The sequence below is a fragment of the Odontomachus brunneus genome, unplaced genomic scaffold (genome assembly GCF_010583005.1).
Source record: "Odontomachus brunneus isolate Ranch 3 - 2012 unplaced genomic scaffold, Obru_v1 Obru_scaffold_234, whole genome shotgun sequence".
Taxonomy (NCBI): Eukaryota; Metazoa; Arthropoda; class Insecta; order Hymenoptera; family Formicidae; genus Odontomachus; species Odontomachus brunneus.
In genome coordinates, this window is record NW_022639684.1 from 283,888 (window position 1) to 310,314 (window position 26,427).

The window sequence follows — 26,427 nt, forward strand, 5'->3', positions numbered from 1 at the left end:
TCTCTCTCTCTCTACCATTTTCCAAATGACCACATATGTATTTGATTATTAATTAAAGAAGATTAGTGTACAGTTGTGCACAATAACGCATTAATCTTCTTTAATTATTAACTAAACATCTACGTAGTCATTTGGAAAGAGGACATTTTTGTTCAATTTAACCCAATATACAAGTATATAGTTGTAAACGTCGCTATCACAGCTCATCTACCGTATGGCGCGCGATTATTCACGAATCTTCTTTGATTAATAACTCAAAATTTTACGTAATTGTTCGCAAAATGAGGAATAGAGGATTTTTTTTTCCTGTTTGACCTAATCTACTTGTACACCGCAGCTCTTTTGTAAGTTACTGGGCGTATAAGTTTCAAAGTGTACGCTTTTATACCGTTGTTTCAAGTCGACAAATAGCGCCACTAAAAAAGATAAAATAATGCAATTTATATATTCTATGTATTGAAATCGAGAATGGATGCAATCTAATCAAATAAATACAAGCTTAAGTCAAATTAAAATGAATTATAAATTAAACTAAATGCTGTTAGAACGTTAAAATATTAAAACGGATGTACCTCCTTAAATAAGTTTAGATTAAGTTATTTAGTTTACAAAAGAGTTGGATTCTCTTCTTAAAGATTATATTATTCTATGCCCCTATAATCTGATGTAATTTCATATTCATTACTTTCTCAATGTAACTTCCTTTAGCGTCACTCCTCTACATAAATTAGAATAAGACATGTGATATCATGCATATTAATGTATTTGTGACCATATTTTATACCTATTATTATATATATTTTTTTGTTTAGTAAAAAAATTTATTATGCAATTTATTATGTAAATAAGACATTTTTATTCAAAGTATTATTTGCATAAAAAATCATCACTCAAGTTCTCCTTGGAGATGACAAAATCATGGCAGTATTCAAGATATACCAAACGATAACATAAAATGACAAAATACATTAAATCATACATATTTATAATCTACTTACGATTATCTTTAGTTTTATAACGAAATTAATTGGGGATAAAATCAAATACGAAGAAATTGGAGAGCATCGCCCATCGCAATTTGACCGCATTCTTTCTGACATACCTGCATGTTCATTTTATTTTTTGAGCCATACATTTTATTTCTCGGTGTAGCTTTTTAAAATCTGAAATACGGAGAATTTCGAGGTCACTGATTATAAATCTGAGATAAAAAAGTTAAAGTTTGAAGTGAAAGATCCAATTCCAAATCCAGGATGTCGTACAGAGAAATGTTTTCGCGTCGATCTTTCTCGGCGATTTCCTATAGATATTCCGTCTAAATCTAAGTGAATTCGCCATGACTCTACCACAATTCCCCTAACAATACGCGTTTGCAAAACTATGAACGCCGAGATCGGACGATAAGGGATTGAGGAGTAACAGTAAAATGTTAATTGAATTTCCGCTCGCGAGCGACTGTATGTACGTTCGATCGCGATACGCTTAACGAGCCTTATCGGCGGAACGCAATTTGGTCACTTCGTAGGAACGTAGCGAAGCCGCGGTGCGCCGTTACGATGTGCTCGCGAAACCGCAAATCCAACCGTTGACAAAACCAAAGTTATTCTACGGCGGGATACGGCGGGACGTCCAATAAGAACGCGGCGAGGAGAAATGAGGCGAGGACGGCCTGGATAACTCGGCTGTGGCAGCAGCTGCTACGAGCGGGAGGTCCCGGACATGAATTTACTCGCGTGTGCGAACCGAGGGCATCGATCATGTATTTTTTGCCCCAGCGTGGATTCGTGAAAATTTCACGCGAAAATTTTCATATTACTATTGCTCGAGAAGTTGCACATTGCAAACGACTTCGTATTTCAATCTCACACATTCCAACCCTAACTTTTGCATCGATTTAACACACAGGGCAAATATATAAACAAATGACGCAAATAATATGTCGAAAATTAACACAAAAGTGTAACATTCGGACACTATTGTGTTGGTTTAGTGAAATGGCGGATACGAACGCAGTAAATAGTAAAAATAACACGACAATATGTTAATTCTTTGAGTCCTCTTTTTCATTTTTAGTGATTTCAACTAACTTATCGGTAGATATAGACGATTATATTATTACACTTTCATGAACGTAAGGAATTAAAAATAAATAAAAAATTATTTAAAAATGTTCAATTGTTAAATTATTATAAGCCAATAAAAAAAAGTGAAAAAAGGGAAAAAATCATTTCAGAACAAATTATTAGGAATTGGCACATTGAAATATTAACAGTTTGTTAACAACAATTAATAGTATGTTACATATTTTTTCTAAATTTTCTGTAAGCCCTATTTTTTACAATAAACTATTGAAAGTTTCTTGTTGATAATGCAAATATTTCTTTTTCATATCAACGAAATGTTATCGTTATTTCTAGATAATATTAAAACCGAGATTGTTGATTTTGAAAAATTATTACCACATTGGAACCGCCATTTTGAATTGTAACCTTTTGATCTCAGATTCGTAATTTCTGCGACCTCGAGAAATCTCCCCTGTGACAAATCTGAAACTTCACTAGGAAATAGAAAATATACGGCTCAAATGAGTTCAAGCGATTTCCCTGCGAACGGCGCGCGCACACAATCTCAGGTGATGGACGATAAAAGTGTTTGTAAGAGATGAAAAATTGAATATAAATATCGAAGCGAGATACCTCGGCGATAATGCGCGGCGCGTTATCGCGTCGATTAAAGATCGAATCCGTAATCTGAACGGTGCGCGATTGTGCGGGACGGAAGATCGAGAATAGAGCTTGGTAGCGCACGCGCGCGCTCGCCGTGCTCTCGCCGACTCGATCTATTTGAAATTTGCCACGGTCGCACGTGAAAAGTCCCACCGCGCGTTTCTAACGCGATCAGGATCGTTTTTCATTCGGAAGGAGGGCAAAATCGCACCGGCGTCGCGTGAGCATGGAACTTTGGCGAGCTGTTTGAGCACGGCCGTGCGCTTCCAAAAATACTCGGCTCAAAAGCCAGTCGACTATACTGTCCCGGCTTTGCGCGGTTTCCTCGGGTTCTCGCGTAACTGCCGAAACGCGCGAGTCCGCATCGCTTCAAACGCTAATTGGCTATTATAATGGAGCAACCGTTACCACGAAACCGACAAACAAGACTCCGAGGTCCCGAAAACTGAACTAGACCGGACGTCACCCCTCGCGAGATACTTTCGAGAGATGCTTTTTCCTAACGGGGAATAACTTTCTTCTTGATTTATGCGCGCACCACATACGCAAATACGCAGCTTCGCGAATGCGCGAATAACAGGTGTGCAACGCGCGCAATAACTGGGTTACTTAACGACAGGAAAATCGCGACGCGTTTCCTTATTTTCTTTCTTGTTTTTTCTTTTTCTTTTGCGACGGAAAATCATATTCAAATTCGATTTAATGCCCAGCGATCCGCGGACGCAATTAACGGGTACTCCGCGCGCGCGCCGGGAGTCCATAAAATTCCAAAGATCTACTTTCTCTTTATACGGACAATTCCACGTGAACTCGCTTGACCTCGAACGACCGACTTCAACATCCACGAATGTCGTTCAACGGAGCATCCACGCGGCTCGCGTGCGGAGTGTCGATGACCAAATCGGAAAACAATATTCGCGCGTGCGCGCGCGTGTACGCGTTGTGTTATGAACTCGGAGCTGGGGAGTGTAGACAAATCATAGTTTATACGGATCGAGAGTAAAGCGCGCGCGCGCGATTAGTATGCGAGGAGAGATACATAACGATAAATACATAACGATTTACATACAGCAAGCTATCTTTTTCTTGTCTTTTTTCTATCTCGACCTTTTCTTATCTCGACGTTTAACGGATATTATCGTGTCTTCTACACGAAGATAATATTATAGTTTTTTCATATCAATTCTTTCCAATTCTACATTGTTTTTAATACAACAAAAATATGCACTGAGAAAAAAATATTTGTAATTATAATTACAGATAGAAAAATAATTGCCATTAATACATTATAGTCAAGAAAAGCTTTTTTTATTAAATTCTGCTATAACATCAATGATAATAACCTTATATACATGTTACTATCACCATTTTACTACATAAAATTACGATTGAAGCCAAAAATATAACTATATTTTTAGTTAGATCAACCATTTTTTTCTCTCAATTGATGAGATCTATTTTGCCAAGGAACATAATAATTTTTTTTAATAACACATCTCAATTCCTAAAATATACACTAAGAAAGAAAATTCATTTGGGAGATACAAAGTCTATTTCACAAAAATATCATATTTTTCACAAAAATAAGTGTTATTTAGTTATAGAAGTAAGCTTAATATTTTAATTTAAACGAGTAAACACATCGCGCGTGTTATTGGGCTGAAAGATGATTTCGTATACAAAAATAGCCTGCTTTTTGTCTCTTTCTACATCGTTATATAACTGTGATACTGTCAAAATCCATGATATTACATCAGTACAAAACGATGCAGTTAATCAAAAGCCAAGCCATGATTACATCAGAGATGCATTATTAAGATCGGCCTGATGACACCCACCACTGCAATTGCTTCATTGTCTCATTGTGCTCTTTGTTGTGATAATAACGGGACAAATATCACGATCAATCTCGACTGCGTGAATACACGCAGCTGCGGATGCCGAAACTAGCTCAAGGTACCGGGGGCTTTGACGGAAATTCGATGACGGGACGGAGTTCAACGTGCGCGAATCGGATTTCAGTTAGCAACCACAATGCTAACAGCGACATTTGGGCAGGCGCAACAAGTCAGCTAAGTACGAAGAAATATACGGCGTCTCTCTCCGGATCGGAACTCCAACTTTCACGCGCTAAATACCTCCGCCCGGCGTTAAAATCACCGCGGTTTTTCCTTACGATCCACGTGCTCCCGAAGCGAGTCGCGTCAAATTGAACGAGTCATCGACAGCGAGCGGCCAGCAACCTGTTTCAGCCTGTGCGCATTTTCCAAACCTTCGCGCGAATTCAAACGCACGGGAATTCGCGCACGTGCGCACTCGCACGGGCGCGCGATTGAATGCGACGCGCGGACAAAAGCTCCCCGATTACGTGGATGAAGAGAGCCTCTCTTACCGAAATGCATATCCACTGCGTCCCGGGATGAGGAGCGGCGCACTGCTGCACGTCAGCCACGGAAAACAGGACGGCGCGGTCGAGACACCGCGCGTATCCACGCCAGGAACCACGGAAGGGACGGAGCGAGCGAGCATCACACTGTGTAAAACCGCGCACTACCACCGCCTACGACACTCTCGGACTGCGGCAACGAGGCAACGCATTTCTCTCTTCCCGGTCTTTTTTCCTCCCTTTTTTCACAGCCAACACAGAGAGCAGAGCAGCGGCGAGTCGACGATTCGCCGAGCCGGCGCGTTTCTTCGGAGCGACTGTTGCCCCTCGCTGCCTCCTCGCGGCGGCTTCGTCGCGCTGCTCGTCACGACGAGCATGAATGACTCTCGTTCGCCACGCTGCGGCGCGCGGACTCGTGATATCGCACGGCCGTCGGCGGCGGAGAAACCACGTCGAATGGACCGCGCCAAGAGTCCCGAGCGCGTCGACGCTGAGGTATGTCTCTCGGTCGGACGAGGACGGGGAAACGAGTAGGAGGCGAAGGAAGAAGGGAGAGAGCCGGAGCGGCAACGGCGGCGGCGGCGGCGGTGGCGGCGGCGGCGGCGGCGGCGGCGGTGACGGCCGGTTAAGCCCGAAGGAAGACAAGACCGTAGGGAAGAGACTCGTCTGGCTGACCCACGCGGCCCACGGCAGTCGCGCGACCGTAACTCTCTTCTCAGGAGGAACCCCCGCTGTTTTTCAACGACGGGAGAGAAAGAGAAAGAGGGTGGGAGGCAGGAAGGCTAGATGCCGGCGAAGAAAAGCCGGAACGCCGTGGAGGCCGCACGCGTGCAAACTTACGTGAGGGATGCCGCGATAAATCGAACACAAGGGACCCGCACTATTCGTTCGGTTTAAATATAGCGATGCTCTCTAGGAAAAGAATAACGACGGGACCAACGGAGACGGAGAACGAGCGGGAGGAAAATGAGCGAGCGAGCGAGCGAGCGAACGAAGTGGTGGAGGAGGAAGAAGAAGAAGAAGAAGAGGAGAAGGAGAAGGAAGGGAACCTTGGATCAACGTGCTCGCGCTAACGTGCCCGTCCACCGGCGGCGACCGTGGAACGGCGAACTCTGTCGGCTCGTGCAGCCGGCAGGCAGCTGGTCTCTCCAGTGCGCAACGAAGCGCATCGTTTGCGTCCGAACGCGAGCCTTCGGCTAAGATCGGAGCCCAAACAAAACAACAAACGTGGGTCCGCGCCGGCTGTTCGCTTCCCCACTCCTTGTCCTCGTCACGACGCCATTACATCCGTTGTCCGGAGCGTTGAGCTGCGTTGGTCGGGAGAATTCAAGCCGATACGTGCACGTGCTCGGCGCCAACGCACGCAGCTTTATTCTTAGCACGTATGCCGCCTGAACCGCGCTGAACTCTTCTCTTAGCTATTGCCATCGCTTTGGCGTTAACAATCAAACCGGTCCACGAAAGGAGGGAATATAATTATGCGCGGCCTTGCCTCTCATGCATCTGACGTAATCCAGCCATAGAAAAGGCGCGGTATTTTAGTAAAAATAAAATTAAAATACAAAAACATGTAAAAAATACAAAAAAACAGATGCGTCATATAAATAGTCAACAGGAAGCTTCAGAAAAATGTGTATATAATCATGGAGATTTTTATATATGTACCATTTTTAAATATCTCTTCTTTTTGCACAGTGGTAAATCCTAATGGAAGCATTATTAAAAGGGGCCGATATACATGCACAGTATAATTATATTTCCGTGCAAATCTTGCTACAGAAGCCTAACGTGTAGGAAGATTCATAATAAATAGAATCAAAAGAGAAATAATAAAAAGAAGCAGTAAACAACACAAAAAATACATATCACATAATAAATTTTCTCAAGCAACAAGAAACACGCTTTAGCATTTAACGAATAACTTTGCTGTATAAACAAAACATAAAAAATATATTACTTACCATGTGCTCTACTGCTTTTTCCTCCAATTCTGACAAAGTCCAATTGATGTGAAAGCTTAGAGGTTGAAGTCGCGACTCCATTTCTCGTAACCACTTTCTTAGACACTTTACTTCACGTTCAAAATCTACGGGAATCAAGTAATTTCATGTACATTAATAATATTCTTTGATAAGAGGCGTTTATGTAATATTATTGTATCTTCTTAATATAATGGAATACCCAATATCTTTGAGCATCCATATCATTTAGCAATAACAACACAGACAGAAATAATACTATGAGACATCTCATTTAAAACCTTAAAATAAATTGTGACTACAGCTCCAGAGAGAAAGGTAGATATGCATAGAACAGAAAAACACAACTGATCACCTGCAGATATATCTTGTTGACTAGATACAGGTCGGTCTATGGGTGCCATAATTTGTTCAACTAGTTCCCATTTCGCATTCAAGTGATCTACACGCCACCCTACTTCGTCTTTTAAAGCAGGGGCGCGAGAAATTAACTTTTCTGCTTGCTCATTGAACAATTTGCGTCTGTACGCCTTGCGTCGTAGCTCCTCCATATGAGCCTAATTAATATGAATGAATTCATATAATTTTGTCTTCATTCTTGATTTTATCATGTAATATGTTAAATGTATGGTAAAATTGGCACTTACTGCACGCAGGCTTTTATCTAAGAGATTTTCTTCTTTAGAATAGACCAATTCTTGGAGAATTCTTAACCATGAATAAAGCTCTGAAAATTGGCTACTAACTTCCTTCAAATTCCACGATTGTGTTGACACATCTGTTTCATCCCATATCAATTCACCGTTTGCTTCCTGAATCATTAGAGTAAATTTCTGTATGTTATCCTATCTTTTATAAATTACACTTCAAACAACAGTGTATCCATACTCAGTTGTATCTCTGCTTCTCATTGCATTATTATATTATATTTATGTATGATTTCAAAAGATATCTTACCTTGCAAGTGTCGATTAAATTAGTGTCCATAATATAATCATAATTTGATCTTATAGCTGCCCAAAAGTCATCTTTGCAGTCTTCTTGATTTATCCACATTCTTTGAACGTTTGGTTGCTTTGGATCTTTCCTAAAAATATATTTGGTTCGGTATCAGTTCTCTTATATCACACAATGGCAAACTAAATAAGAAGAGGTTATTACACATATGACTGATTAATATCTACAGTGATGAAGAAACAAACCTCTTTTTGGTGAGACTGTTATAAAGTCTTTCTGTCGTTTTTCTGACATGTCTCTGTCTTTCTAAGCTTTGACTATTTGGTTGAAGTGACGTTAGTGAGGTACTCATTTTTCTTGCCTTATGATAATCTGTGCATTGAGGAAAGAAATTCCAGATTTAACAAAATTCTACTTATTCCTCACATCGGTTTCTAATCGACTGATGTATCAAAACTTCCTGCGCAACGACCGCATATCTGATAAGCCTGTTTACCATATTGGTACATTGCAAACAAAATTGTTACATTTTGTACCTCAAAAAAACTTGTGCTGCAATGTTGCGAAGATTCCCGCCCAGGTACGCGTACACGTACCCCTCAAAAAAGAAGGGCCGACAATTTCACGAAACATCACTGTACAGAATTTGTTTGAACATAACCCCACTTTAGCCGAGTCCTTGCTCACAGCACACGCAATCCCCGCATGCGGAACGCTTCGCTAAAATAGCAACACGCGGCGGGAGTTCTATCGCGCGAACGTGCTAATTTCAGAGAAGGACGAATCGCAGATCTGCGAATTCGCCCGTGTGGCGTCTCCGTCGCGATAACAGCGGGTAAGTTGCCCGACGACGCGAGATCACTTGGCGCTCCTCGCGAGCGCAGCGCAAATAAAAGGAATACTCACCTGTATTGTCGACAGTCATCGGAAACTCCTCAGATTGTTTTCAGTCCGTAACGCATTACACGTCCCGCCGATCGGACGAAACCGCGACCGGATGAAACCGGAGACCGGAGCGTACGCGAGGCTGCTTGGTGGGGCTGTGTACACATCCGAGAGAAGACACACCTGCCCGTGTCTCACGAGGAATGTGTCACCGTACAATTAAAAATTTCATTGCTTACGGTCACTCGCGTTCCCCGCCCACGAAAGCACGCCGACACGGTGGCCCCCGCGAATGAGAGGAGAGCCGCGGATCGTTCGCAACGGCATAACCTTATATCCCGTCCGGGGTTATCGCGAGCGAGGCGACGTAAAACGCGCAAATCCGCCGAGTTCGCTTTTTTGCAGTGAAGAACCGCCGCATACCATAGCGCACCGTCGTCAGTTGGCTGTGCTGCGCTAGGTTGCGCCGCGCTGCGCGTGCGTTCGTTCGTTCGTTTGCGGTGCTCTTCCGTGCGCGCGGCGCGGCAATTCGAGGACATCAACTCCGCTACACAACCTCACGACGGATCCCCAATGAGGAGTAGCCAAAATAACTCCCCCGGAGACACATTGCGAGATGTTTCCTGTTAGTAGGCGCTGCGAGCCGCGTTCTGCATCATCGAGTCTATCTTTAGGATATGTTGGTTTGGAAAGTGCCTGTCTGGAAAGTGCGGGAGCACTCGGGGTCTCATATTTGCCATTCGTCAAGTCGATGCACCACTTATGGCCGATTTTTCCAACCTCTTAGTAAGCTAACAGTTAACTCATATACCTGTCTCTGCTTCTCCTTCAAATTATACAAAAATAGACATATGATTTAACTGTTAGCTTACCAAGAGGTTGGAAAAATCGACCCTTAATTGCAAAACTATTTAGACAGAAGTTGAAATCTGACCAAATCATCCAAATTGAAAATCGTTACCGACGAACTCGCGCAGAAAATATATAATTATATTATTAATTAATATAATTAATTAATTAATAATACAATCATTATTGTTATATTGTTAATTGTATTATTACTGTACCCCTTCAGTAATGACTCTCCATGTCAATGACTGACAGTTTAGTGAACTCCCAACTTCATTGTGTCCGTTTTGCAATTGATTATATGCAACTAAACGTGACGGGACGGAATATCGATGAATTATTTGCTAACCTGTAAACTAGTTACTGAGTCCAGAAAGAAGCATGAGAGCGGCCACCAGTCTGATGTCAATAGCCAGAGCTAGGCGCATTTTCGAGACGCCATCTAACAACGTGCGCCTTTACTACGTTCATTAGGCGCATTTTCGCGGCGGTAACGATAAAATGCGCCTGGGTACTATTCCGCGTACCGATAGTTGTCGAAACGGTAGGCGTCGTTGCGCAGCTTTTTTATACCGTGGAAAAACTGCGCAACGACGCCTAACAAACTATCGGAACCACGGTAACGGAATACCAGCTCTGGTTCGCGCCCGTTTTACTTCCGTACAATGATAGTAAGTTAGAAAAGGACAGATGTCTAATCGCTTTATTCTGTGATCTGTTCTTTTCAGCTGTGCTGCTGAACTGGTGCAATAAGTTAGAGTGAGAAAACATATACTTGTCTCACTTATTTAACTTATCGCACCAGTTCAGCAGTGCAGCTGAAAAGAACAGACCACTTGTCTCGCCACTGATGAGCAGACCGCGCGACGTAGGCACAAAACAAGCTAGCGGCGATATTATAGCAAAACTAGATCATCTCTCATCAGTCCCGTCTTTCTTGCGCTGCGTTCTAAGTAATTTTGCAAGGAAAAAAGATTTGTAAATTGGATAGAATAAAACAATAAATAAATATACAAGTTTAAATATGCTGTTCATATTTTTTGCTTATTTCTCGGCAACCACAAAAGATATCGATGTGATTCAAAGAAAACAAAGTTCTCCACAATTTATCCTGTTAAAATTCAGAATTTACAATAATACTAATAGTACTAATACTATAATAATACTATTAATAACGGTTCGTTAAATAAGCCGTGGAAGGGTGCGTTCTTTTCGACGTCGCTGACAGCCTTTTTACTACTGATTGCATTTTTCGCGCATTTCCCGGTAACCACTAAAGATATCAAGATGATACAAAGAGTACTATCTGCCCCACAATACATCTTATTAGAATTGGTAGTTTATAATAATATGAAAAATATCGGAGACTCGAAACAATCTCGGTTCGAATCACGGCTTAAGGGGATGCTGGAGTGGACGACAAACTTGCTAAGCGTAGAGACGATTAAAACGATTCAAAACATAGAAAACGTTATCTTTATTTACCGATGTACACTAGGATTCATAAATGCCTTTACACTTCTAGTATCTAGGAAATTGGATTTTTTCAATTTGGCGCATCGTTTCTCAGTAAGCGTAAACCGTGACAGTCAGTTGTCAGTTCTTTCAATAACTAAAGGCCGGTTTATGATGCCGTAATCCGTTAACTTATGCCGAAACCGTAAAAAATTGACCAATCACAGTCGATTATTCTTCTATAATTCAACTATGATTAGTCAATTTTTTACGGTTTCAACATAAGTTAACGGATTACAGCCATCATAAACCAGCCATAACAATCACGATTCACGCTTACTGAGAAACGATGTGCCAGATCGAAAAAATACAATTCTCTAGATACCGGAAATATAAAAGCATTTAGGAATTCTAATGTACTGATTTTATGTATATATAGGTATATATTGATATTTAACAAGAGATGTATCAAGAGATGATACATCTCTTGATGTATCATCAAGAAATAATCCGACGAAAAGAAAGCCTCCCGAATCGAAATTTTAATTGGCTATTGTTATGTAAGAATGATCCAATTAAAAAAAATAAGTTTTTATTAATGAATATTTTATTCATCTTTTTACACAAAACGAAAAAATCCAAGCTAACATCACCGCACAATTTAATTAAGGGTCTACAGGAGTAGACAGATCCTCAGTTGACTATGGAGGCCTCGTGCGGGGAAAGCCCGAAGCTTCTGCTTTTGCGTGTAGGTTTATGTCCATACACACGTCCTCATAAACGTGTTGTTTGCGCGGACGCAAAAGCAGGAAGGTTGGTTCGAACTACCTGAACTAAAATGCAATTATACTACACTTTCCATAATATCATTCACCAAAGTTTGTCTCATATATATTACATTTACTCACAAAATAATTTTTTATATCTTTCTTGCGTTAGTATCAAGGATACTACAAAGCCCGATTTTGACGTTAGGCTCTTAAAAAATATTAATTAATTAAAATATAGACTCGTATTGCACCTCAATCTAATGTTCACTCCCAATAATTTAGACCCAATAATTTTTGCGACATTTTTTCCCAAAAAAGGGTCTGTCGCACCCTTGGAATTATTTCTCTGATTATGAATATCACAATCATATTACGATTTTCTCTGTAGTCAAAATTCTGAAAGTAATTGTTATATATCGTTATATGTCATATTGTTATATGTCATATATCATATTGTTATATGTCATATATCATATTGTTATATGTCATATATATATTATATTGTTATATGTCATATATCGTCCTTCAAATTATTTTCTACATACGGCGTATTTCGAGAACGTCTCGATATACGTCGCGGTCATCCTCTTACATGCGCTAGCATTTATTGCTTAATTTCGACACTACAAAAGATATAGATTTCGTTCACAAACCACTAAATTTTTCAGTTTATTCTACTGTAATTAAATGTTTATAATAGTACAATTAGTACTGAAGTGTTAAATAAAATGTGCAAACGCGATAAATAAAAAATGCGATAAAGGAAAAAATGCTGGCGGCAAAGAAACACTTGACCGCCATGTTGTGCTCAGGCTTTTACATGCCGCTAGCATTTATTGCTTAATTTCGGCAACTACAAAAGATATCGATTTCGTTTAAAAAGCACTGTCTTCTCCATACTTTACTCTATTGGAATTAGTTGTTTATAATATTACGATTAACACCACTGCTTTAGGTAAAGTATAGAAATGCGTGAGTGTTTCGACGGTGCGATCAAGCTCTTACATGCCGCTAGCATTTATTTCTTATTTCTCGGCAACCACGAAAGATATTGATGTTATTTAAAGAGCACTAGTTTTTCCACAGTTTATGCTACTGGAATTAATGTTTTATAATAATGCGATTAATATCGTTGCGTTATGTAGGGCATGGAAGTAGGCGTGCTTTTCGCGATCAGGTTCTCGCATATACATGTAAATAAATTTATGACAGTGTGTAAAGAGAAAAGATCATGTGCATGTTGAATGGAATATAAGTTCGTACGCAATGGTCCATGTTTTTAATTACGCAATTCTGCGCTTAGCACGGACACGAATCGCCAGGAAATGGGCGTAGAATAGACACGCACCGAATCACTGCTTTACCGGTATCGTCTGAAAATGGGCGTAGGGAACGTAGTTCCATTTGAAAAATGGGTGCAGATGGTGCATCGCACCAGCGTGAAAATCGATGTCGCCCAAAACGGGAGCGTCCCGATTGACCACGGTACGATTGGACACAACCAACCGATGAAAAGAATTATCTAGTGAATTACTAGGTCGAACCAATCATTACAATCTGTGTCCAATCGTATCGTGGTCAATTGGGTCACCCGCCCAAAACATATGGTGTGGCCGCTCTCAGGCTTCTCTCTGATTAAATGCTACTCTACCCGTCAAGTAGAGTTTTGGAACGCAGTTTTGGTGAAGAACGCTGATATCTGAATTCAAATTGACCCACTATGGGCTGCGTTCAGATTCCTCATCCGGATGCACTGTATTACTATTATATGTTAAGCCAACGGCATACGGTGCTTATGTCGTGTTACATGGAAATTTTTTTTTGCTTGCTACATGGAAATGCTCTGTTTTGATTAGTGCATTTCTATCCATCTTCAGAGATGCGCCAATCAGAACAGAATATTTTCTTCCAGCAAGCAAACCAGCACGAAAACAAGATCGTGTGCCGCTGGCTTTACATATACTATAGCGCTTCTAGGTAGAGTGCACCCGTGTAAGGAATCGGAACGTACCCATGGTTAAACCCGTTATTTTTTTGTTTTTTTTGAAGTTTCCGCTACGAGCCGCCACCTACTTAGACATAAAATGAAGCGCGTAGTATCTAGAAGTTGGATAAGCAAATAATTACATTTTAATGTACAAATTCCTAAAGAAAACATACAAAATTCCTAAAGAAAACATTTTACTTTTATACGTTACCTAGAGGTCGGATAGGCTAGTTCCTAGATCTGTACATTTCGTACGTAACGACAGCTAATCCTTTTATTTCCATATTTTACGATATAACAGCAAGCTGAAAGATATTATGTTCGAGTTTTTATTTTCAAGTTATTTATTTCAACAACAAGGCAGAAGACCTTTTTATTCACAAGTAGTGAATAAAAATAGTGAATTATTGTAGATGCTAATTTTTATTTACACAATATCCTAATTAACAGTTTAGCAACGTCTACCAACAGGAACGTAATCAGATCGATAGAAACTCTATCATCGAATGGTAAAGGAGATGACGATAATTCGTCCAAGTTGTGATGTAGCGTAGCTTACGTGGGATCTGTCGTTTTCCGAGGGAAAAACTGTCAAAAACATGACAACTACAAATTATTTGGATTTGGACATAAATAAGTTATTCGAGGAGCACACCATCAAAGAAATCGAGGAAATTCAGAAAAAAATTCAATTGGAGAGTGATAGAAAGAAAATAGAACTGCGAACATTAGTTGGGTATGGCATAATTATACAACTTCGTACAGCTCAGTTTAACTTTAGTTTGTTGAAACTATTGTATAAAATATTGTATGTTATATTTAATAAAATTTTTGTGCGACGATTTATCTTCTTGTCAATTTCTAATTCGCAAGAGAGTATACATCAATTACGTGTGAAAGGTTATACTGGAAGTTCCAGAAAATTGTCAACAAATGATTTTCAATGACTTTCAGGGAGAGATATCGGGATTTAATCTTGGCTGCCGATACTATTGGAAAAATGAAGATAACGTCCGAGGGAGTTACCTCAAAAATTGCTAATATAGAGGATAAATTTAAGGAACTGCAAAAGAAATATCTTATCGGTTTTAAGACTGAGCTCGTGGAAGATAAGCTAGACAGGTTTCCTTTTTCTGATATTACCACACTTATACACATTGTTTAGATGCAAACAAATGATAAAATAATTTATAGTAAGGCATGGAATCTAAGTTATAATTTTTCACAGGAGAGAAGAACATATTTTGGACTCTGTTATCATCCAAATCAAAATTCTAATGGATATTCCACAGTACATCTGGACGAGTATCGAGACTCAAAACTTACTCTTTGCTACACAGTTATACATAATAGCACAACATATAAATTATGGTTTAATGTTTGAAATAGGCAGCACAGAGCTGTTTCGTAAATATCCAATTGTTTCGAAGCAGTGGGACGTTATTACTCAATTTAAGAACATTATATGTAACGAGTGTAACAAGATATTGCAGTCATTAGATGTCTCTACCATAGTTGGTATACAAATTGTAAATTACATCTGATACTCAAACAATTATTAATGGTATCTATGTTTTTTGCAGAATGCTGCAAACTGCTTGGCTTCACTTGTATTCTTAAACGAGTCTCCTTTTGTGGATCTATTAGAAAAATTAATATCCACAAGAAATCATGCTATTGTGTCTGTCATTAAAGAAGAGAGTCATAGCAGTGTAAAAAACAAGCTAAAGTTGTGCATAAAAATATTTATACAGACTGTCCACTTGATATATTCGTGCTTTATAAGTAAGTGTTTTTTTTTAGAATTAAAATTTTAGAATTAACATTTAAGATAAAGGAAATTACTTACTTTCTAGTATTTTATACATGATTGTAGATGCAGATAATGCACCGGGGGGCTTAGTCTTACAATTCATAACAGACATAAAGGATCAAGAAGCATATTGCTTACTGTCGCAACTTGATTTAAATCAGGATTTACTCGAAGAGTTCTTGCCATCGGTTTCCAAACATCATAAACCATTTGTTCAGGACGTGCCAGCAAACTTTCCTTTATCAGTCCTCCAAGAGAGTGTTAAGTCTTGGTTGAAATGGGTTGATGAGTTTTCCACTTGTGAAGTCACCAAGTTATTAGATTTAATAGTTTCTGTTAAAGGTCTGTATAATGTTAGAGAGGAGTCTGTCAGTGTGAATCTACCTGAAAACTGGAATTCCATATGGGAAGAGCTGTCCTTGCCAAGAATAAGTTTCTGGATGGAATTCTTCCAACCTATCATAACCAAACGAGCAAAATGTAATTGCATGTACATGTAGAAAGTAGTCTCTTTACTCTTGTCTTAATAACTAGTGATCATTTATCGATAGGTATTATAACGGATAAATGGACGAACGCGCTTGTCGATTTGAAGTCCAGTATAATAGAATTACTCGATAAGGTGGCGCATGATAAATTTGAGTTTCCGGAACACGATTTACGATGGTTCGTGTGGAAGGACTCTCCCACCGATATACCGCAGAAACTTACGAAGAACGGTGGATTGGATAACAAAAGATCCCTGTTGATGAAAGCCAAGGGCTATTCCCCGAACGTGATAAAACTGTGCGAAAACTTTGACAAGAGTTTACACACGCTACTGTCCGATCTGGAGCATTACTTGTACGAAACCGAGCGAGTGATGACAATTAAAGATAGCTTATTTACAGCGAACATATCTCTAATTGCGAATTCATTCTCCGATCGCAATGAGGTCCAAGAGCACTTGCAAACGATCAGTACTGACATGATCGAAGATCTCGTACGATTCATCAAAAATACATGCGTAAACGATAAACCTGAGCATGGCCAACGCGACATAAACGCCATAGTACTGGCGAGATTCCTCTTTGCATTGACTACATTGTGCCCGAGCTTGAATAAATGTTTAACACTGTCGAAAGTGTCTGGACTTGGCATCACGAATGTTAAATGGCAAACCGTTTGTGATACTTTGAAAGAGGAGAGCACTTGCGTATGGTCCGTTTGGGCCGACGTATACAAGGCCAAGATACACGAACATAAGAAAAAATACATATTAAAGGAACCAATTGACGGTCTGCGTGTTCATTGGATTGTCTCCGAATGGGAGAAGGTGACCATAGAAGAGGAGTCTGGGGAAGGAAAGCGAATAAAGTCCGAGATTCTAGTGCCGTATCAACCGTCGATACCTCTGCAAAAGTTCTTAACGGCTATCTGCAAAGATTTAAATAAGATTATACCGCACACATTTCCCAAGTAAGCAATTAGCCATATGACACACTTCTGTGGACGCTTCATCACGATATATCCTACTATAATTCTCAATTTCAGGAGAGTGCTACAACAAATCATTGAGAACATCGTTACAGAACTATTTAATTATTATCTCAATACGTCCAAGAATGTAGATATCAGGCAGAAGCAAGCGTTTCAAGTATTGTACGACATAAAGTATTGTACGTTGCTTATGGTGCCCCGCGAAAATAAAGCTCTCAACGAGCTTTCTGCCAAAACTTGCGAAGCGGTGCTCGCGAAAATAGATCCGTTTGACTATGACGTTTTCAATCCGTTCATTCACATCAACGTGAGAAAATCCGTTCAGAGATCTTTGGTTGGTATATCATCGATATGTGAGGATACTTTCAGCATGGAGACGACTCAGATGAGACACATTTGTTTGTTTTGCAGCTGATATTTGGAAACTTAGTGTCCCATTTAGAGCAATTGCACTCGACCTTAGGCGCGCGCAACGAACACGCCAACAGCGACGGTGGCAAATCCGAGCCACCGGCGGTGCTTGCGGTTTGCACAGGTGCACCGTGGTTCCCGCCATTGACCGTTACTGCTCCTACGAGAAATTTGCCGCTTATGTCGGTGACGATGCCCGATAAAGCACAGGTGCGTATCGAAGATCCATATATACATGTCGGAGATACATTCCCGCGATGGCGCAATCAGTGGTGAAGTTGTATTTCTTAATCACCTTCTAAATGCACATACTTGCTCCTAGATGTCGCCCTTTGAGTAAGGTAGACCTCTCGCGAATGTAAATTTTCGGTAAGCCGGCCAATCTTGCATGACGTGAGCAATTTTGGATTAATGTGATTAATCAGTTATGGGATTAACGCGATTGTACGATTATAGTTGTTTCTTGTTGCCGATTATAAAAAAAATACACATACACACGTTGTTTTTACTTTAATAAAATTTAATATATTTAATAACATTCTAATAAAAAAAGTCACATGTTACACAACGCATATATTCAAGCTGATATTAAAAAACATGGTTGAGATAACAGAACATTATTAGATTAGATTTGTACGTGATATCTCTACTCACTTTTTTGCAAGATTACAAATGATACTAACGATTTATGTGAATATAGCAAACAATAGTTACCTCAAATTAAAATGTGTATTTGTTCTTTTAGCGCAAAAAAGTGCCAACAAAAGAACATACGAGAAACGATTCCGCCAGTGCAACAATAAAATCCGGCGCTGCCGCGTTTTTCGGTGCGATGGGGTCGGATTGGTTCGGCAGTAGTTAACTAATTTGTTAACTGTTTCCCTTGCTCCATGAAAATTGTGTAAATATTGTTATATACTATACATATTATACATATTGTGTAAATAATATGTCGATAGAAAGCAAGTTTTTATCATGTTATTACTCGTTTTATATCAATCAAATAAACAAACGAATCCATTAACGTGCGTTATACAAAAATTGATGGCGTCTCGATTTAACCCGTTTATTATTCGTCGCAAACGCTTGTTCCTGTTGAACAAGTTTGTCGACTTGCCGACGTCATAGCGACTCGCTCGCGACATTCGTCGTCTTAGTAAAAGTTTAGAAAGTCCAGTCGACTTACTTCGACAAGCATTAGGAGTACGCGCCGATATCTTACGTAAATGTGCGAAAGGAAACGTGCAACCTTCTTCTTTGAAGATCAAAGCTTAAAGTGAAAATCTACTAGAGAGACGAAGATGCATCGTGTGATCAATTAGAAGAGTGTATGTGTGTTAAAGGTAGTCACTTTGGTATCGTTTGAATCACATTTCGTCGGGCCCCGTCGAAAACTTGTCAAGCAAGTTTGCCTTGCAACTTCAATACGCAGTCATTGAAAGCAATTTCATACGTGCAATGTTACATAGGTTGACGGAATTTCGTTGAAACTACTTCCAAATGTTGAATTTCAAAGTGAACTTCGAGTCTGAAGCTTCCTTAGTTTACATAATTTATGTTTGTACAATAGTCCAGTTAAAAAAATGAAACAAAATTTTTATAAAATAGTATTGCAATCAATAACTGCGTTCAGCGTTTGTTAAAAAATTTATTTGTATTTAATATTTCCAAAAAAGTTTTTGAAATTTTATTAATATTTTAAATTTTGTTGTATATGCTAATTAAATAATATTATTTAATAGAGTTTCTCTCTCACTCCTATCACGTCACTCATAAAAATGGTAGATAGAATGCGGACCAATGCTTTGTCCTAACTCTGATTAGAGGAGCTTTAATTAAATAAAGCGTAAAGGATATAATTAATTACGCGCAGATGTTTAACTCAGTGCAAGTTACTTTTCCGGATCAGAAAAGTCAACGATAATTTGGGAATTTATTTAAAGAAAACTATTTAAAAAAACTACTTAGAAAACTACTTAAAAACTATTAAATATATTTTATCAGAAAGACGCACAAGAGCTGCGAGCTCGGAGCGATAATGGATGTTGTCATTTCCGCTTCTGTTTTATTTTATAATATGCAATGAAGAAAATAATTATTAGCTTGTTGTTTAAGTGCAAATATTACTTAATTACATACATAAAATTCAAATATATTTAGAATTTTTTTAGTAGTTTTCTTAGTTTTTTAAATAGCTTTTTTTAAATAAATTCCCAAATTATCGTTGCCTCTGATCCGGAAAAGTAACTTGCACTAAGTTAAACATCTGCGCGTAATTAATTATATCTTTTACGCTTTATTTAATTAAAGTTTTCTAATCAGAGGAAATCAATTAGGACAAAGCATTGGTCCGCATCTATCTACAATTTTTGAGTGACATGATAGGAGTGAGAGAGAAACTCTATTCTAAAAGTGAGAGAGAAGTTTTAAGCCCGAAATGACGAATACGTTACAGTTTCTCTCTCACTCATTCATTTTCTTCTTGCAAATGGCGGGCGGTATTTCAACTCTGACTTGAGGAACTCTATGGCGTTCGGGAAGACGCTATTTAGCGCTATGAGTGTGCGCTGTCCTTGTTTGTTCCTGAAAGTTGAACAAGGACAAAAGACGCTCAAAGCGCTAAATAGCATCTCCCCGAACGCAGCCTGTATTTGACCGTGCAGTGGCGCCGCTCTCGTGGGCATAACGCAAACTCTTTATTCCGATCTCAACTGCGATATCTTACCAATCGATCACTTTTCCCGCGACGACGACCGCAACTCACCAGATAAGCGCAAGAGAGAAGGGAGATGTTGCGGGTGCGAGAGGGAGAAAGCGCGCGTATTACGCAATTGCCGACCGCGGGGGAGGTACGAATGAGAAAACACGCCAACGTGCCGTAGTACACGTTTCGTTATACGGCAAGATGGCCGGATGGGCCCAGCTGTGGTGATATCGGTCGTAAGACGTTCCCGTTCGCACCTGAAGAAGAAGGAGCAGTACGAGTCCCTGCAGCTGCAGGAGTACCGGAAAGGCCTGGAGAATCGTGTTGTCTGTCAAATGGTGAGTGCCGCATAGCAATTCATCGTTTTCTTTTCGATTTAACGCGACGAGCCATCAACTTGCCGGCGCGTGTTCGCTTCTGCTTGGCGCGCTGTGTTTGAAAGATCTCGCGAGCCGATTTGCCCGACTCGCTCGATACGATCGTTCGACACGCAATTCTCGTCTCTTTCGTCCCATTGAGATGTCCACTTCGAAGTGAACGTTCGCGATACCGCATGCAAATCCGCGACACGCGATGGACACGCCGAAACGTCGCGCAAGAAAAGCCGCCTGCATCGTACCGCATTCTATCATATCTCGATTATACTGCCACCACAAGCTCTTTGCAGAGATTGCGTTTCGAATCATTTTCGTATTCGAATTAATGTATTCTACTCATCCTATTTAAAATGATGGATTCTGAACGATAAGATTACATTGCATTCAGTCCGAATTTCGATGTAAATCAATCATCATCATATTGATTTGCATTGAGAGATTTAGATTGAAATTAACTAAATCTTATATAATGCTGTCGTTTTGTATCTATCGTTTTAAACAGGACGTTCCGCTCTCTCTCTCTCTCTCTCTCTCTCTCTCTCTCTCTCTCTCTCTTTCTCCCTCTTTCTCTTTCTTTCTTTCTCGCTTTCTCTGCCTCTTTTTTCTCACTTTCTTTCATTAGATTAGATAGAAACTCCATCAACAAGGTAGAATCGCTAAGTAAACGATTGATCGCTCTCCTCGATGTATTGGATATTTTATTATTTCACGAAACTATCGGCTCGCTGTGCTCCGTAAAAACAAATGGACGAGTGTACAGCTGTGTGCGGAGGAAAAGTTCGTGTTTTATTTTTTTCCATGTCGTTAAAAAGAATATATTGCAAGCCGAATGGCAGATCGGTGTATTATTGTTTGAGCACATATCGTTACACTCGGCTACTTGTTCGTTCGCGCGATTGCATGGGATTAAGTGATAAAGTTAAAGATAAATCGCAGATATCATCTGGACGATTAAATGATGCGTCAATATTTTCGAAAGAGACATACGTGCGCGCGATTTGTACGTCTGAATCACAGACTGAATGTGTCCAATTTGTTTGTCCCGAGTACGGATAGTTGATCGTTAACGGTCACGAACAATTGTATTCTTTGGTAATTGACAATTGGAGCAGGAAGGCACTCGGTGAAGGAAGGAGAAATGTTCTCACGTCGTATATCTCGCGAGTTATCCCACGATTATGATATTCCGCTTGATTAACAATAACTCGCGCCCGCGATTATTCGTCTTCTCGAGAAGACGGGAGAGCGTAGTGGAAATGTCGATCGTTCTTTTCTCACGTTTTATCGAGAGGAAAATTTATCGTGACGTCGCTCGCTTCAATAATCTCGTATCTAATCTGCCGGAGATTGCTACCAAACCGTCCAACTTACTGTACCGCAAGGATTCGATTATGATCCCGTGTGGATATACACGCGAAAAATATAACGCGATGCGCTGTGCGCTATTTTATCCTCGAAACTGCTGAACATTCGTTGACGGTTACAGACGCGTTAATATTATCCACTACTCCGCTTCTTTTTTTGTAGAGCGATATTCATCTGCGATGTTTAACTGTTCTTATCAATTTGTCAGAAATAATTACACTCAAAGTTATATGTACATGGTGGTGGTAACTATATAAGCGACAACTATAGCAGTTTTGTACGTGGAATGTGTGTAACTTAATAAACTATTAAGTGTCGAATCTAAAACTATTTATATATTAAATCTAACAATGTACGGAGTTTAATGAACTGTTCTGTAGTTATTAGAACTAAAGCTGTGCGGCTGCGAGGATTATATACAGTTCTCTATTCCTTTGTATTGTTCTCCTAACTATTCAGCTTTGGTAGCAGTGACTGCTGAAAATAGTTCATTAAATCATATACATTGATTCTACATACAAAACTCGTTTTGTTGTCACCTGCACTGTAAAAACTGATGTGTTAAATTTAACACATTTCATGTATTCCACTCAAATCATCCACTCTCATTTATGTGTAAATTTAACACAAAACAAAAGTGTTAAAAAGTAATACGCATAATATGGAAAGAATTAACATAATAATTTAACACTTGAATACCGTTAGGAATCACAGGTTGTGTTAAATTGACACTTAATATATCAGACATAGATTATGTCAATTTAACATTTTCATTTCATCAAAACCATAGATACTTCTCTCAAATGTTAAAGTAACGTTTCATTTTAGTTAATTTATTATATTTTATATAGTCAATTATACATATGTCAATTTAACACAAACTGTGATTCCTGATGGTATTCAAATGTTAAATTCTTGTGTTAATTTTTTATATATTATGCGTGTTACTTTTTATCACATTTGTTTTGTGTTAAATTTATACATAAATGAAAGTGGATGATTTGGGACACATGAAATGTTAAATTTAACACATCAGTTTTGTGTGTGTAAATAGGCTATTATCATTAAATTTTTCACTGAGAGTAGTTGTAAGTGGTATCAGTGATTAGTTGGTTTAACTTTTTAACTAAGTTTTCATTTAATTTAACTATTAAGCTTCTTAACTCGATCTTCACTTAATTTAACGATCGTCAGCTTTGATTCAACCCGAATTCAATCAGACGTCGAAATATTTTTCTTTTTTTCGCAAAAATGCCAAAATATTCAAGAAATGTTTCTCTCTGCACGCAAAGTTTCTGCAATAATTAACTAACGTAATCGCGCAGCATCAGCACCTAGACTCGATCAGAGCCTCCTTCGTTAAGCAATCATGTTGAGAATCGTCGAATCGTAAGGTCGTCATTTTTATGAATATTCGATCGTAATTGGTCAATTCTTACGTTACGTTTTGCGGTTGCTGTTACGAAAAGTATGTGTGGCCAGCTTTACTCTATCCCCTCGCACGCATTTTTTTTCTATTCCGCCCATATTGAGCCTCGTCACTGTGCGCTATCGAGTTTCGTTCCATGATACGACCTATATTGGATCAGATTTATGGTTATTCCAACGCAGAAGACGGGTATTCGATCGAATTATTTCTAAAAATATATGTCGAGCGACTATATGCGCGTGGCCCTTCGAGGGCGTAATCCATCGCCAAGTCCTGAGTGCAGAACCCGTTTCAATATGCCACTTTCCAAATAACGATGATTTCTGTTTCCTTTTGTTTATTGCATCCAGCCACTCACCGGTTGAGAGATTCAGGATGCCATGGATTAAGTTTATTCATCGATCAGATAACACGCGAATTTAATTACCATTCTGCATTGCACATCCTGAGGAGGAACATTGGATAGATTTCTGTTAATTGTGCAAGACAGAAAATCATTTGTCCAATATTAACTGAACATATGAGAAAAATGTTGAAAAGTGAACACACTTTTCAACACACTTCTTGGAATATATTTCTCAAAGATACTTTTGAGAAATGTATTCGTTTATCTCATCCACAATCAGAACACAACGTCTCGCTGTTGCGTCAACGTACGCTGAGGTGTGTACATATATATTAGTTTGATTTTGTATGTACATGAATGACGAGATCTGTCGATAACAGCGTTCACCGGTGACCTACGAGCGTTTAAGGCGCAAAGGTGCGGTGCACCGTCGTATCTTGTTTCGATGAAATATGTAATCGGTGTGAGAGAAGCCGCGTTACACGTGTAGCGAAGCTACACCGTCAGCCCACGCCTGCGCCCGCAATATTCGATCGTAAAGTTACGCGTGCAAAATGTAAGAGGCCTTAGACGGACTGTGGAGCATGCTGTGACACTCTGGGCCATCTTCGGCGAACGCCTTCAGCATTGACCCGATGCGACCTGACCTTCTGATTTTTAGAAAAGCAACGACTATAACAGCGACCGTCAGATTATTGGTCGTTGAGGTTTCTTGAAATTATGATAATACTTTTTCCACCGAGACGACTCAACGTACACGGCTGTTTATGTAAATTCGAGTGTAATCGATCATGCACGAAGATTGTAATTACGTTTTATCAGGCGGTGCTTCAGTCTCAAAGACGAGGCCGCACGAAACGACTTCACTGAATGAATCATTGACACATCTCTCTCGGGGAGAGACCAAGCCTGGTAAATATTTTGTCGATGTGTTCTGCGCTTATCGTTATCATTTCTCTAGCATTGAACAATTCGCTACTGCGGTTTCGCAGCGTATCATTGTCTTCATTCTCATGATTAACACGTAATCTTGCTATCATGATTGATCGAAGAATCGTCTCCGTAAATCGCGATCTCAATATAATCGCTGGATATATATCACATCACACAACCATATATCATATTCCACAACCACCGTAAAATACTTTAATAATATGTTCTGATGACTAATTAAATTAATAGATAGTAGCAGTATAAAAATACTGAAAAGAGAGACGAATAAATTTGTTTGCGATTAAGAAAATAGAAATAGAAATGTACACATATTTTGTTCTCCATATATTATTCTCCATCGCTAAATTTGTCTCAATTTGATACGTCAAGTATTTTCACAGTCGTCGGATAACTTGTTGAAAATAGCTCATTTCTGTAAAGTAGGTTGTTCTATTTTAGAAGGATGTATTGCGCATTTAGTGAATCGCATTTAACGCAAAATCGTCGGTTGTGTTTTAGGCATTGTTTAACTTTTAAGTAAGGCACTGAAGTGGCATCGGGATTTTATCGGTTTTTATTTCGAAGATTTTCGTGTTAATCTTAATTAGTAATTACGACTTCCATCCGCTTCTGGCGGGCTTGGCTTACGTGCACCGGTTCACGACTGCCATCGCGAAGCGAGATGTGACAATTGTGCCGTTCCTAAAAATAAGATGCTTATTCTAATCCGTTGATAATCCGATAGATAAACACATATAACAACTTGTGCAATTGTCCCTCCAAATACAAATAACGTAACATTTAGTCGAATGCATTTAAAGGAAAAGACATGATAGTGTCAACTAATAAGGTGATAACTATACGAGAGTGATAAGGTGATAACTATATGAGTTCTGTATATAAATAGAATTAGTACACACACACATACATACATACATACATATATATATATACAGAAAAATTGTTTGTTTGAATAAAATTTCTTGATTCGAACAGAATTCTGGCAACCTAAACCGGAATTTTCTGGTTTGTTCATATTTCATCAGAAATTTGGATAATCCAACCAAACATATTTTTCTATGCAGAACTTCACCGTGTATTTTATTCTGGATATATTTATTGTTAATTTAACCATTACTTGTAGAAATTTCGTTATTGTTAATTTAACCATCACTCGTAAAAATTTCTTCCTCTTTCGAGATATTATTTACAAACAAGATTATTCACAGTTATGACATAAATTAATGACTTTCTGACAGAAGTGTCTGTATATACTGACGTATTTCTTCTCTCGAATCGCTAGTGTATTTTTGTCTTGCAATGTCGAGTTCTTTCTCTCAAAAGACGAATATTTATCGAGCAATTAGTGAGATTAAGTGCTTGCGACAATCTGTATCTGTTTCGGTACAGGACGGCATACGCATTGAACGTTAAAGATAGGTCATGCTGAATCTCGAAATAAATAACATATTGAGAGTCTCTCGCAGAGTCATAGATAGTCATAGATTAATCCATAACTATATATATATATATATATATATATATATATATATATATATATATATATATATATATA

At 39.1% G+C, this 26,427-nt stretch overlaps 3 protein-coding genes across 5 annotated transcripts in view; 2 read left to right on the top strand and 1 right to left on the bottom strand.

Annotated features, from left to right (window-relative positions):
• LOC116852556 overlaps positions 1 to 9,662 on the bottom strand; it is a 210,463-nt gene extending 200,801 nt beyond the window's left edge. The window contains exons 1-6 of the mRNA XM_032833053.1: positions 8,955 to 9,662; positions 8,294 to 8,420; positions 8,049 to 8,178; positions 7,739 to 7,903; positions 7,447 to 7,648; positions 7,074 to 7,198 (exon numbers count right to left, since the gene is read on the bottom strand). Coding sequence (XP_032688944.1) covers positions 7,074 to 7,198; positions 7,447 to 7,648; positions 7,739 to 7,903; positions 8,049 to 8,178; positions 8,294 to 8,420; positions 8,955 to 8,973 — 768 coding nt within the window. The 5' untranslated portion in view covers positions 8,974 to 9,662. The remainder of the gene's footprint in view (positions 1 to 7,073; positions 7,199 to 7,446; positions 7,649 to 7,738; positions 7,904 to 8,048; positions 8,179 to 8,293; positions 8,421 to 8,954) is intronic.
• Positions 9,663 to 14,111: 4,449 nt separating this feature from the next.
• On the top strand, positions 14,112 to 18,717 carry LOC116852526 (conserved oligomeric Golgi complex subunit 1). 3 transcript variants are annotated; one of them, XM_032832982.1, is made up of 10 exons: positions 14,112 to 14,730; positions 14,949 to 15,116; positions 15,223 to 15,508; positions 15,578 to 15,779; positions 15,871 to 16,287; positions 16,359 to 17,265; positions 17,341 to 17,620; positions 17,698 to 17,907; positions 18,020 to 18,066; positions 18,443 to 18,717. In XM_032832982.1, the coding sequence occupies exons 1-9, from the start codon at positions 14,594 to 14,596 to the stop codon at positions 18,035 to 18,037; spliced, it is 2,625 nt and encodes an 874-aa protein (XP_032688873.1). In that variant the 5' UTR covers positions 14,112 to 14,593; the 3' UTR covers positions 18,038 to 18,066; positions 18,443 to 18,717. The 3 variants fall into 3 exon arrangements, with proteins under 3 accessions (XP_032688873.1, XP_032688872.1, XP_032688871.1); XM_032832981.1 differs by lacking the exon at positions 18,020 to 18,066 and having other exon boundaries at positions 14,113 to 14,245; positions 14,466 to 14,730; XM_032832980.1 differs by lacking the exon at positions 18,020 to 18,066 and having other exon boundaries at positions 14,113 to 14,730.
• Positions 18,718 to 20,570: 1,853 nt separating this feature from the next.
• LOC116852527 (ras-related protein Rab-32) overlaps positions 20,571 to 26,427 on the top strand; it is a 28,342-nt gene continuing 22,485 nt past the window's right edge. The window contains exon 1 of the mRNA XM_032832985.1: positions 20,571 to 20,739. Coding sequence (XP_032688876.1) covers positions 20,611 to 20,739 — 129 coding nt within the window. The 5' untranslated portion in view covers positions 20,571 to 20,610. The remainder of the gene's footprint in view (positions 20,740 to 26,427) is intronic.

Bases quoted from the DNA above. Each gene is read 5' to 3' on its own strand.
- LOC116852526 (XM_032832980.1), top strand. From the start codon at position 14,594: ATGACAACTACAAATTATTTGGATTTGGACATAAATAAGTTATTCGAG. The intron at 17,621-17,697 runs GTTGGTATATCA...TTTGTTTTGCAG, and splicing joins AATCCGTTCAGAGATCTTTG to CTGATATTTGGAAACTTAGT. The intron at 17,908-18,442 runs GTGCGTATCGAA...TTGTTCTTTTAG, and splicing joins CGATGCCCGATAAAGCACAG to CGCAAAAAAGTGCCAACAAA.